General features: G+C 37.4%; 1 protein-coding gene across 3 annotated transcripts in view; it reads right to left on the bottom strand.

Annotated features, from left to right (window-relative positions):
- LOC108972656 (retinal-specific ATP-binding cassette transporter) overlaps positions 1 to 13980 on the bottom strand; it is a 57586-nt gene that overhangs the window by 17087 nt on the left and 26519 nt on the right. Inside the window, exons 3-10 of one of the 3 annotated variants that reach the window (XM_018939339.1) lie at positions 12525 to 12725; positions 12003 to 12256; positions 11713 to 11938; positions 11508 to 11657; positions 11269 to 11447; positions 10998 to 11208; positions 10527 to 10672; positions 10242 to 10396 (exon numbers count right to left, since the gene is read on the bottom strand). In XM_018939339.1, coding sequence (XP_018794884.1) covers positions 10242 to 10396; positions 10527 to 10672; positions 10998 to 11208; positions 11269 to 11447; positions 11508 to 11657; positions 11713 to 11938; positions 12003 to 12256; positions 12525 to 12725 — 1522 coding nt within the window. The remainder of the gene's footprint in view (positions 1 to 10241; positions 10397 to 10526; positions 10673 to 10997; positions 11209 to 11268; positions 11448 to 11507; positions 11658 to 11712; positions 11939 to 12002; positions 12257 to 12524; positions 12726 to 13980) is intronic. The other 2 variants (XM_018939340.1, XM_018939341.1) reach the window with 2 other exon arrangements.

Raw genomic sequence — 13980 nt, 5'->3', positions numbered from 1 at the left:
AGAGGAAGAGGAAGACCTCCACTCCGTTGGAAGGACCAAGTGGAGAAGGACCTGGCTTCACTTGGAATATCTAATTGGCGCCACGTAGCGAAAAGAAGGAACGACTGGCGCGCTGTTGTTAACTCGGCTATAATCGCGTAAGCGGTGTCTAAGCCAATCAAGAAGAAGAATATTCTAGTCGGAGGATAGCGTTCTCAATAAAATGCTAAAATTTTTAATTAGATTAATATCAAATCTGACCACTCAGTTCCGGATTCATAAAGAACCTGTGGGCCGTATTTCCATCATTAGAGTTTCCATATACAGGTTTCGGTGTATCTACTATAAGTCCCATCTGGTTTTAAACTTTTGCCTTACTTCCTCCGAACGCTGTTTTACACTAGCCTTTCTATATCACTTTTGGCTTGCCACTTTTTTATGTCCAAACGATAACAAATGTATAACATACATTCAAAGAAACGAATCCAGGCGTGCAAAGTAGACAAACCGAAACTGTAATGCTCTTTTTTAACCACTACGTCTTTTAATTCGCCATTTATCAGTTTGGGAGTAGCACCGCAGATGTAACATTTTTGTGAAGAAAGTGTGCCAGTCAAAGCATTACACACTTTTCCGTCTGCCATTGTAAGTAAAAGATTATGTTTAACCGAAATTTGAGAACCGCGATTATCACAAAGTGTTGGAAGAAGTTGAGATACTTCTTCCAAAACCTTGTTAGTTTCTGATGAGTGTGGACGAAGGCCGCGGGTTTTGCCATAAAATAATTTGGCTGGCATCGTCACTCAATCTCAATGGAACAATTGCAAAAACAAGCAGATACTAATCAGTAGCATCGCAATTCTCAAATGTCTGTTTATAAGCGCTATTGCCGGAGCTTCCATCACATCCCCATTTGCTGATTATTGTGAATGACGACTTAGAAGATATATTATCTTTGAAAACCTCACTTTGTACTTCAATTAAACGTTTAGCGGTTTTATCCAAAATGGTGTGAAGTGTAATTTCGGCGCGCGTTTCTGTTACCAAGATATGCTCATCTGCAGGGTAACAAAAATTTTTAGACTTGCGTAAACTAAAATAGGATGGAAAAACTTTATGTCCAGCCTTCAATGACCATTTTCGACTCTGTTTATACGAATAACCTGTTGGTCTTAGAATCCACATAATAAGCTAATGCCTCATCACCTGTCAATTGCCTGAATTCGCATGTAGTATTACCAGACTTCTTTTTTTCTGTAGATTTCAAACTTTCTCTAATCGAAGTAGCTATGTTTCTATTTCTCCAAGCGATTTGCTACTTCAGCGTCTATCAGCGGCTCGATGGCACTTCGCGATTCTAGTAAGTCTTCAACCCTTCGATTTTTCGTTTTAAAAGACGACTCTCCAAAAAAAATTTTTGGTCTACCTTGAGGTCGTTTGCTTTCAGTTGATGAGGTAGGACAGGGATGTTCCATTTATAGGCGAAATTGTAAATCTGCTCCTTCTAACCAACTGCGATTTTTATTTAAAAAAACGTTCAATCAGCATATTTGCTTCAGTCCATTTTTTAGAAAATTTTGACGAAACACTTGAAATTTTTAAATTTATATCCTTCTGTGTCAGGCGTTACATCTTTAGCACTAAATTTTGTCAAAACATAATTCACTAACCGAGAATTTCGCTCAATTTTACATTTTCGCCATTCTTCAAATAACTTCATTTTTGAAATAGAGCAGACTCAATCTGGAAAAAATAATAATTAAAAAGTCTGGGGGAAAGATGTGGTACTCGATTAACCCATTTACAACCAAGGAGTCAAAAAATAAGTTTATTTAAAATTTTCGGTTTTTTTTATTGATTTATACCATCGCAGAGATGAAAAAAAAAATTTTTTTTTCTTACATATACGAAAATTTTGCTGTACCCACACGAGTACAATGGTCAAAAATGTATAAAATATTTATGAGTGGGCGTTCCACGCACAAAGCAGTACCACATAGCACGCAAATCCACCTGTAGAAACACTTCTAGCTAACGCGCGCTTAGAATATCTTTTCAATGTGTAGTGTCGTTGGTAGTATCGCGTAAGTCACGTTGAAACTCAAGCAAATCTTTGCTACTATTATTAACGTCTTTGTACAGCTTCCAAGCGTTTACCATTGTGGAGCACATCATCGAAGTAAACAGCTGCCACCACCATTTTGTGCCTCGAATCAAAATTTTGTATACATTTACGGCCTGATCATGTAGATCAACACCGCCCATACCGTGGTTGTAATTTGAAAGTAAATTTGGCTGAGGTATACTTATCTTTTTTTGTTCCAGTTTTGACCACCGCTTTACGTATTTCAACGGATCAACCGTATCAAAATTATTTCCCATAGTTACTCTTGCTGGTTTTTGGAAATATTTTTTTTGATTCAAAGGACATTTTTTAGTTATATTTTCTCTCGTTGTTCCTACGGCTTTGAAGTTTTTCTCACGCAACATACGTAGAAAATCATGACTAGTGAAAAAATTGTCAAAATAGATAATATGATCGCTTGGGTTATTTATGGTTTTTATTAGATCGAACACAACTCGAGATCCAAGGGGAAGATGTCTTGTATCACTATCAACATTTTTAGAACCACTGTGTTTATCAAATTGGTTGTTTTGGATTGTTTTAAATCCGAATCTTACGGGCTTTCCTTTGATGAATTGTTTCGCTGTATGATGGCCAAAATATTTTACCATTGCCTCATCAATTGAAAGCTTTTCGTGCATAAAACCCCACCGTTGAAACTTTTCGCATAATAGATTCGACAGTGGGCGAGTTTTTGATATTTTATCAGACTTGTCAATTTCATTATTGTTTGTAAAATGAATGTGGCGTTTTATTTCCAAAAATCTGTTTTTAGAAATGTTATTGCTTACAAGAGGTGATAACGTGTCTTCATCCAATTGCCAGTAGTTCAACATCTTTATCAAACAGTGTTTCAAATACCTCAACGGGACTTCTACCATCCAAATCCATTTTCATTTTCATCTTATTTTCTATATATATAGTAGTCGAATCCATTGTCAAGTTGCATGCTTCGTTGTTCCAAATTGGGCTTACAGAACGTATTTCACCACCCATTCTTTGTAGCTGGGCAAGCGGTATTTCATCTTCGCTGTCAAATTTTATGCTCTTATTGAATACTTCAACGCATCCAGCAACGTCGGCAGGCAAGTTTATTTCATTTATGTTATCTTCATCACCTTCCTCTTCGTCAGTATTGACATCGACATCAGGAGGAATCATAACGATATCGACGTCATCTGCCTCATCATCATCCGCGATGTCAGCTAAAGCCTGTGAAAGTTGTTTATATCTCTTTCCATAAAAACATGAAATGGAAATAGCCATTCTAACCAAAAGATACAATTTTTTATTTCACCTACACTTTTTGCCGTTGTACCTAAGCGGCTACACAACTTTTAAAAGGCAAATACCTCAAATAAGAATAGGTTTTTCAAATGGTTTTTTTTTTTTTTGTAAAATTGATCTCTTTGGTCTTATCTCACACTACACACAATTTTAAAACTAACAACTGAGAGATAATAGCTCATCAACAGCAAAATAATGACTAAAGTCACACAATCACACAATATGAAAAAACCGCACAGAAGTTGACGCCACAAAAAGTGCCGTTATGAATTCGCGTGAAGCGAATGTATTTTTTTTTTTTTTTTTTTGTTGTTTCTAGGAATAAAACTACGCATATGATGAAAAATTTGTGTGCAAATACTTAGCATTGAGTTACGTCACATGCCTCAACCTGACTGATTTTCTGTACACAAGCGAGTACAATGGTTGTAAATGGGTTAAAGGTCATTGTATAGTTTAAGGTTGCCGTTATACTCGTACAATATTCAAACATTACTTTGGATATATGTGGATAAAAAAAGTTGCATACGTTAAAAACTTGAAAATAAAAAGAACACAAACATTTTTATATGAGTTTTCAAAACTCAGTACAACGTATTAGCTAACTCAACCAAGTATTAGATTGCATAAAATATACATACATACCTTTTAAAATAAACTCCATTTCATCAACAGTCGTGTTTTTCTCTGCCAACCTTGTTAAATCATTATTTATATTATATATATTATTTAAATGGAAAATATAAAAAAGATAACACCGTATGACTTCGATTAAAATTGTTGTAGTTAACCGTATTAGAATATTTTGCGCAATTCTTACTTAAAATTGTGACATATCAAGGGTTGTTAAAATCAGAGTACTGTCAATTATTTGATTGTTTAGATTGACTTTTGTCCGCCTACTGTGATCCTGTCGGACGTGAGGATGGTTAGTCGTCCCTCTTTCAGGATGCAACCGGATAGCCCTGTCGCTGGCTGCTTCCGTTTTATGGGATTTGACCACAGGAGGGCTGAGTGTAGAGCTAGCGCAGAAGTCTGTCGGAGGTGCGGTCAAGAAGGCTACAAGGCTGCCAGTTGCGTCAATGCAACACATTGCCGCAACCGTTAGTTTAAGGGTGGGCCAGCTGGGCATCTAACGATATCAGCTGTCTGCAATTTCTATTGTGGCATTGTTGACCGCGCCCTCGCCGAACACTGATGGGTGGGATCATCCAGCTTAACTGTCAGGGCTAATATGCCGTAATGTGTGAGTTGACGGGTTTCATGGTTGAGGGTGGGTGTGGTATTGCTCTACTCCAGGAGCCCTACGCCACCAATGGTGTGGTTCGCGGTCTTCCTGGGGGTTTTAAGGTCTTCACGGACCTTAGAGCTACCGCTGCAATCGTTGTTAATAATTCACGCTACGATTGCGTTGTTGTGGATTCTTCACAACTGGAAATATGTGCAGCTAGAGAAGGGGAGTTCGCTGGATGATTGTCGCTAGTTTATATTGTAAATATAGCGAGCCGCTAGAGCCTTACCTGGGCTACATGGATAATCTACTACTACTTGCTGGGCTGGATGCAAATGCCTCGTCCTCGATGTGGTTTAGTAAGTTATCCCGGCATTCGTCTGGATATCAAAGCGACAATCGAGGCGAGGCATTAAGCGAATGGGTGGTGGCTAATAGCCTCCACATTTTGAATGAGCCGACCGAATGTATACGTTCGATGGGCTTGGAGGCGTGAGCGACATTGACGTGACGCTTCTAAATGAGGCAGAAAGTAGGGCTTTCAGTGTTAGATGGGAAGATAAGGGAGGGTGGGTATTGAGTGATCATTGCGGCGATGGCGTACCGCTGGTACTGACTGGAACCAATATGGATTCTCGGTTAGGTAAGCGGTGTTTAGTATACCGCTTAGATAATTTGAGGAATTGGCGGTGAACGAGCAAATTGCTCGTCTATATGAGGTAGTGTGGGGATTAAATGATAAGGTACTTAGGAGGTGTGAAAGCTATAAGACTAGTAAAATTAAATGGGGACGCATGAGTTAACCTTGAAGAGGAGGACCGTCAGGCGATTGAAAATTAAAGAGGAAGGGTGGAGGAGTTTTGTGAGAGAGAATAGGTCTATAGGATCTGCCAGAGTCGTAGGAGGGAGGATGTTATCTGTTGTTACTCTCTGTTATCGTGATGTGTAAAAGCTTGTGGAAGTTCATTCCGGAATACCTGGAGGCCATTTATAATAAGTGCGTTTGGGAGAGATACTTTCGACGCGAGTGGAAAAGTGCCAGGGTTGTTCCTCTCCTGAAGTCACCTGATAAGATCAGGAGCGATCCTCGATCTTATCGGGGCATCAGTCTCCTTCCAGTGCTTGAAAAAGTGCAGTATCGAGGATCCGTGGTTTTATGTTCAGAATGTCGTTAGGAAGAATGTCAACAAGTATGTCTTTGGCACATTTGTTGACTTCAAGGGGGTGTTTGACTACCTAAGCTGTGATCGAGTGGCACAACGGCTGGAGGAGCTTGGCTGTCCGGAAATTGTTCTTTGGCAGGAGTAATGAATGGGAGTGTGGAGATCGGAGTTGTTCGTGGCTGCCCGCAGGGTTCCATCTGTGGTCCATATATTTGGAACCTTATGATGGACACTTTTCTTGGGCGACTAAAACCACTCTGCAAGAGTTGTGCGTATGCGGACGACCTTCTTCTTATGGTCGAAGGTCGCTCGCGGTCTGAGCTATAGCGGGCGGGAGGAGACCTCTTAGATACCGTTAATACTTGGGGTGTAGGGGTCGATTGGGATCTCGAATGTCGTGCTGTCCGCACCATATATCGTGACTTGTTTGTGGCCTGTGCCACATATGGAGCCCCTGTATGGTGGGAGGCAGCCACAACTGTCTGGGGGCCTCAAAAACTTGTCTCAATTCAGCGTGTTTGCCTGTATGTCGCAACGTTCAACGGATGCGATGCAGGTTTTGTTAGGTGCACCCCCTCTTGACCTCTTTGTCATGCAGGGTGCTGTTGCATTCAGGTTAAGAAGGGGCTTGAGTGTGTCATTGCTGCGGAATGACTGGATTTCCGACGATGATATGGAGAGGGGTGGATATCTAGGCAGCAAGAGGCTCCTAGATGATAGGGTTAGGTGTAGGTGGCAAGAACGCTGGGACAATAGCCCTAACGGCCGAATACATTCGTGACGTTGGGTTCGTTGAGGATAACCCAGACCTCAGATTTTGTCTGAGTCTGGGTTTCCTGCTTACGGGGCATGGGCTTCTGAATGCATTTTTGCATCAGAAGGACTTATCGGATACGTCGGGGTGTTTTTATAGGGCGTGGTCAGAAAATTGGTCGCATTTAATTGCGGAGTGCCCGATGTACTCGGACATTAAGGATATGGGTGGTATGGGGATTAGCTGGACTGATGGACGATTAGATGTTAGAGGTGTGATCTCCACTTGTCGGAATACCGAACAGTTAGAATGTTTGCGCGTGAGTTATTTGAGCAGCGAAGGGGGTTAGCTGGAAATTAGGGTTAGATTTGTGTGATTGGAGTGTGTCTGTGATGTATGCATGGGGTCCCCCGGCCACCAGTCCAGAGCCGTATGGAAGCTCAACTGGTAGTAGTTTCGTCTACGAGGTCTGACCGGAGACTTAATTCTGGTACCACGGAGTTGCATTGCAAACGGATGCCGGACCCAAAGCACGGCAGAGGTTTCAGATTGGCCTCGAACCCGACCAAGGTGGTTAGTGTGTCCCCCGACACTGCCAATTGGTACTGAAAATGCTTAGCATTTTTAGGGCGCTGATCAACGCCGTGGAGTAAGGCTGTCGTCAACAGGTACCTACGTTAAACAAGCCGGACGTTGTCAACAATGACGTGAGAGCCAAGTCGCGAGTGCAGGAAATATTTCGTCTTGCCTTCGTTCACTACCAGACCCATTTGCTTTGCTTCCTTCTCCAGGCTGAAGAAAGCAGAGCTGACGGAGTGGGTGTTGAGGCCGATGATATCAATATCATTCAACATATCATAGAGCATTAAATTTCCTACAAAATGTAATGAACAAGATATTTTTTCAAGTAGTTGGAAGCGAGATATAAATTTTTCTATATGATCATAAGAAAAAATAGAAAATTGTAAGTAAGAGGACTTTGCCGTTACAATTAAGAACTCATCCTTGGAGAGGCTTCCTTAGAGGTGCCTAGGAACCTATTTTTCAGAGTACCAAACGAAAAAAAAAAATTTTTTTTTAATCACTCTAATATACTTAATAAATTTACATGCAATGCAGATCTAATAATAATAAAAATGCATGGGGACACAAGTCATAAATTTACAGATGAGATAACATTAAACACACACACATGTATTAAATTGTACACTTGAAAACAACCCCATGTCAAGCAACAATAAACAATATGCTGCAATAGATACAAACATTCACACATACACATATATTTAGATATTTTTGATAGTTTTAAAATTTGTATATAAGCAAAGAAAATACCAAATAAAAATCGGAATGAATAAATTCTCACTCAAACAAAGACGTTTCATTTGCCCCACCAGTTGTAGGGAATGACAAAATCTTCGTTGAGTTTAAACTTTTGGTCCTTCGAGCCGGATATAGTTATAGTGCTCGGCCAAAATTAAAATATCCTGTATTTACAAAACAGGCTATATGCAAAAAAGCCCTGTTCAATACACAGGAAAATTAAAACAAAAATGTAAGACGGGTCTGTTCACATAAGCCGTTTTAGCAGAGACTAAATGCAGTGATCTAACTGCTATCCAAGAGATATTCAGCGGCTGTGAGTCGAGACACAGCAATGTCAACTAGGCGACCAACTCAATATACCTTCAACGATTTCTTTGGAGAACAACAAGCAGTTAATTAACAAATAGGAAAAGTGTTGCGGAAAATTCGCAAAATGGGAATAAACAGTAAGAAAATTCCTGAAGCCCAAGCTGATTTTTCCGAAAAGGTGCTGTGCACGTCGAACACTTTTCCAATAAAGCCATCAAGTAAAACAAAAATGAAAGAAGTTGAAGTTAAACACCAAGATTTAGATCGAAACTTATATATTCATGAGGAAAATTAAAAACCTCAGAAAAAAATGGAAGATCTAAGTATGGAATTAATGATCAATAACTTTCATTTAAAGTGTTTACTTTTTATTCGTACATATTCAAAAACTAAAAGGCAATTTAGATTTCAATGTAGGAATTGAAATCTTATTCGAAGAAATTAATGACACAGAAACTAACATTATAACAAATACTATTGATACAATTACAAAAGAATCGTATGATATACGATAGCACAAGATTTCGACCTAGAAGACGAATGTCCAGAGATGGGACCCATCAAAGAAGTAGAAGAGATGGGCCAAGACATCATCGTGAAGCCTGATGTGATGAGCGAAAAGATGTATAGACAAATAAAACACCGAAAGGAAGATCGAGAATACCAATTCTTAGCAGTAAGAACGTTGAAAGAGAAAGATTGGTAACGGTTACTGTAAAGAAAGGGAAAACGTAAAAGTAAAGGAAGACCTAAATGAAACTATTGAAATAGCCGAAATAGATCCAGTTGGAAAAGCGGATGTAGTAACAACCATTTGGGAGTTACTAATACCATGGCAGCTTGCTTTAAAGCAAACGGACGAACTAGAAACCAAACTTCGATTACAATCTGCGTCAATTCTCACAATCCACTAATATTGAATAATTACTTTTTCTCTCGGTAATATGTTCAAATATATTGAAGAGGTTTATCTTCGCCAATGCTGAGGCAGTACAAGGCAAATACAAAAACAAACGCATAAGGATACATACATTTATATGAGGCACGTATGCATTTATATGCAATACGTATGCACTCAACAATTAACGAACAAACATATTTACTTAAGATAACATATTGACCCAAGATATGCATTTAGAAAATTGAATACAAATGTGAATGTGCACTTGAAGAGAACTCCGTACCATGTAGCATAAACAATGTGCTGCATACATATGAACATGCACACATACATATATTAAGATGGTTCTTAAAATGGTATATAAGTACGTGAAAACTCTAAATAAAATTTGTCTAAAATAGTTCTCGTAGAATGAAACACTTCTCATAGAATGAAATAGTTCTCACAGAACAAAACTTGACTATCATTTATTTTCCCTCACCAGTGGTAAGAAATATTTGAGAAAGCTAGCCTTTTGTTCAACAACCAAGAGGAAGATGATTTTTCATCAAGAATAATCATGAGTGATGAGAACCATTTCCATCTTAGCGGTTACGTAAATAAGCAAAATTTACACTTCTGGGGCACTGAAAATTCGCGTGTAACCCATTACACCCGCTCAAAGCCACTGTATGGTGTGCTGTTTTCGCTGGAGGAGTCATCGGACAAATGACAATCAACTGTGGCGGCGGCCATTTACATGATATCATATTTCCGACTTGGTGTAAAAAAATTGAAAAGATCAAATAAGAATAACCCATAAGCAGAATCAAAGATTTTAATTTTTTTAAAAAATTACGGTCAAAAAACATCGGAAGCTTATTTTTGCGTCAAAAGGTATTGAAATTGAAATAAATGATTATTATTACTTGCGTAAATTAAAAGGGAAACCTGTAATTTTTTAATAAACACTTAAATTTACGATGTGCCTAAATTTTTTTGATTCACTGTATCTTTCAAGGACATCAGATTTTCAATTGTAAATTAAAGTTGTTGGATAAAACTTATTTTACCGGATTTGCAAAATCCGTTTTTTCTACTTCACGATATTTTTCTCAATAAAATATATATTTACATCTACGAAGTGTAATATATTGTGTCGTAATCAAAATATTGTTATAACTTACTTTGTATTACCCGCAATCGCTATTCCCAGGGATAACCTTCGTTTCATACCACCGGATAGACAGTTTCCAAATTCTTTTTCCTTATCTTGTAAATTGAGCTTAATTAATAATTCATCTGTAATTATGCCGGCATCATGCTTTGACATCCCTCTAATCTGAATATTTATTTCAAAATTATAACATTATTAAATAGATTTATTTCTGCAATAATTTCACATCAAAATAATTTTTTAAATAAATTCGTTAAAAAAAAATTAAAGAAAATTTGAAAAGGGAAAAAGATACCTGAGCGAAAAAATTCAAATGTTCAGCGCAAGTCATATAAGGCATGAAAACACTCTTCTGTGGACAATATCCAATTAAATGACGATATGAGCCAACCTCATGCTCTCCACATACCGTTATTTTACCCGAATCTTGAAGTTCGGAACCTAAGATTATAAAAACGAATAGAATAATTAATTGTTGTGAAATACACTTGAGCAAATGTTAATAGAGGATTATATAAATTTCGGAAATTAATTTACATGATTTATAGGCGGTATTTTAATTATCTTTTAGAAAATAGTTTACAATGAACTGGCATATATTATTGGTCTGAATCTCACCGCTATCCTCAATCTCTAACCTATCCTGTCCGATAGGTTTGAGACTGGTGATCTTTTATAATTAGTGGTAATATTACTTATATCAGTTAAAGAACTTCAAATATGCAATATTAGGATCAATTAATTATAGAAATAAATACAAACTTACCCATAATCATATTTAATGTCGTCGTTTTACCTACTCCATTATGTCCAAGGAGTACAGTAATTTGCTTATTCTTAATTGCTATATTAAGACCATCGGAAATGATTCGCAAAGGTTTTTTAAAGGATTTATGAAGGTCTTGAATGATAATGGCATCGGTTCCAATTTTTCCGGTTGTATACTCAGTGCTTGGTTTATTTCTTCTCCATAATGACTATTAATTCAAAAGATTCAATAAATTTTAAGTTTGAGTATAATATGAAATATTTCTCACCATGATAGGAAGGAGATACTGCCTTTGGAAACTACCTGGGCCAGGAAATACATATGTCAAGTAATTATATAGCATTGCATATATTAAGCACTGGGCTATAAAAATGCAATAAACCGATATCACTGTAAATGAAGATTCTGTTATGTTTATATTAAGTACACTGGGGCCAACTTCACGATCTAAGATGATAAACAATTTATTATTAGACTCTATGTTTTTGACGAATAAACACATATTACACTTATTGGTGAAGATTTGAAAATTTTTAATTCCCTCCATGAAAGTTTTCGTGCTAAATATGTTTGCTAATGTTGAAACTTCTCCTTTTGAGAAGTATAGAATATATGGCGCAACTAACATTAAAAGTCCACCAACTTTGGCATGAAATACTGAATATATTTTATTGTTAAATCTATTGTATTAACTAAAAAACTGTTAACTTACCTGAGTGAAAAAATACTGATATCAGATATGTGTAAGACATAGCAGAAATTATGTAGAACACAAATAGTACAATTATATATCCGACAGGCACAATTTCACTGAAAGCCTGATATATCCCACCAGCAATTAGCACCACCACGGTAAACACTGCATACATAAATAATCTGATCACGAAAAAGCTAACACCATTCAAAAAATTCATGGGAGTTGCAATTGTTAAAAATTCCTAAATTAGAGTATTAATTTATAATTATTAATAAAATACTCAGTTTTGTATATGGGTTTACTACCTTGATACCATTTTGTTTTTCTTCGACCAGAGGTACAAGAAACGTACTAAGCAGTAAAACATTAAAAATAACTGAATATAAGGAACCAAACCAAATAATACGCTGTGAATCAATTGTTTCTTGCGCAATTGTAGGCATTGAAGCGATTTCAAAGTCGAAGTTAATTGCTTTATGACTATCTTGAAGTGTTATAAATATTCTATCAATTGTGTGTTGAAGGGTCATAAAACCAGATCGTATGTAGTCATCATCATCTATAAAGATTATAACCGTTTTTTTATTTTTAATATTGTTTGTTTTTTATTTTGTCGAAAGAAAATATTTATATGTGCTATCTTGATGAACTCAGTTCGGCACGCTGATAACTTTTAGACCTCCTAATAAACCCTGTGCAATGGTATAAATATAGAAAAAGTAGTCCTCAACATTTGTAGGAGAAATCAGAACTAAATATAGTAAAGTCAGTAAGAAGTTTGAGAGAGTGCATATCAACTGAATTAATGAACTCGTGAACATAATTACCTTTTATTCCTGCTACCTCTTCGTCATTAACATAACGTTTCTTAGGTGATATTCTAATACTTGTTGAACTTATCGAATACTTCAATTTCTCGCGTGATGCATCAGTCGGATAATTTAAGAAGTTCACAGCATAACAGTTCCCCTTACAGCTGCGTTCCATTTCAAGAATCATCTCACTTGAGTTACCAAAGAACCTGAGACCTATATATCAAAATACAAATCGTGTGTAGAAAACATTATAAAAGAAATATTTACAGACATATTGAAAAAACGTACATATTTAAATTTAGGAACTATGCCATTACACTATGTTAATTGTACATTTTGATACAAATAGGACCTTGTCATTTAGACATTCGAAGCTATTTTTTATAGGTAAAAATATTGTTTTGAAACGAACACTCACAATTGAAATTTTTTTTTTGGAAACTATGGCGTGAGAATTGTGTAAATTACCACTAAGAACAAGAAAAGCTTAGTTAAAAATAAAAAATGTAAATGTCCTTATTTGTAAAGAAACACGGATTGCCCTAAAAAAAGTAAGAGAAAACCCTAACAAGAATATGATAGTCCTAAATAACTCGGTATTTATTTACCTAATTTCAACGCTGACGTAATGTCGCCGAAGATCTTCTTTTAATTTCTGCGTACACGCCGTACGACGAAAAGGTGGAACCACTTCATTTGCTGTTGAGGAAGCTCTTGGTTGAAGCGTCACAAAGAGGAACCGGCGTCATCATCGGTTCCGACGCTAACTTGCGACATTCAATCTGGGGTAGCTCGGACACTAATAACAGAGATGAGTCGGTCTTTGATTTCATTGTTAGTGAAAATATTTTCATTTGTAATAAAGGAAACTCTCCTACATTTGTGACAGCAGGCACGGAGGACGTTCTTGACCTCACCTTGGAGTAGTATAGGTTTGAATCACTGATCTCAAACTAGATCATTGATGATCACTCTCTTTCTGATAATAGGTATATCGTGTTCCATCTAGTCGAAGAATGTCCACCTTGAAAGTCTTTAAGATTTCCTAGGAATACATACTGAGAAGGTTACCGCAGGAGGCTCCGACATACTCTCCCACGCGCACCGGGGAGGACGCATTGGTCACACCGAGGTGGTGGACGGGTGGGTCGAAGTCTTCAGCTCGGAGAGCAAAACTACTCTGAAGCTCCTTTCCACTGAAAACACCGAAGGGCAGAGGGAAACCTCTTTGTTTGACTATGGAACTCTCGGAAATCAGAGCGCCCTGCATACCTCTATTGAAAAAGGGTCGTGGGTCGTTGTAGAAAGCGAGACTTTCAAAATCCAAAAAGTGGAGGGCTGACGAGTCCCCTAGGTTCGGACGTATTCTCGCAAAAAAACCCGTTTCCCTGGGTTATCTCAAGGACGCAAATGAGAAGTACGCCCTGAGCAGTGAAGATACAGTTCAGATTCTCCTTGATGCTCACTA

The sequence above is a fragment of the Bactrocera latifrons genome, unplaced genomic scaffold (genome assembly GCF_001853355.1).
Source record: "Bactrocera latifrons isolate USDA-ARS-PBARC rearing strain unplaced genomic scaffold, ASM185335v1 scaffold_412, whole genome shotgun sequence".
Taxonomy (NCBI): Eukaryota; Metazoa; Arthropoda; class Insecta; order Diptera; family Tephritidae; genus Bactrocera; species Bactrocera latifrons.
This window is presented reverse-complemented; position numbering and strand designations above follow the sequence as displayed.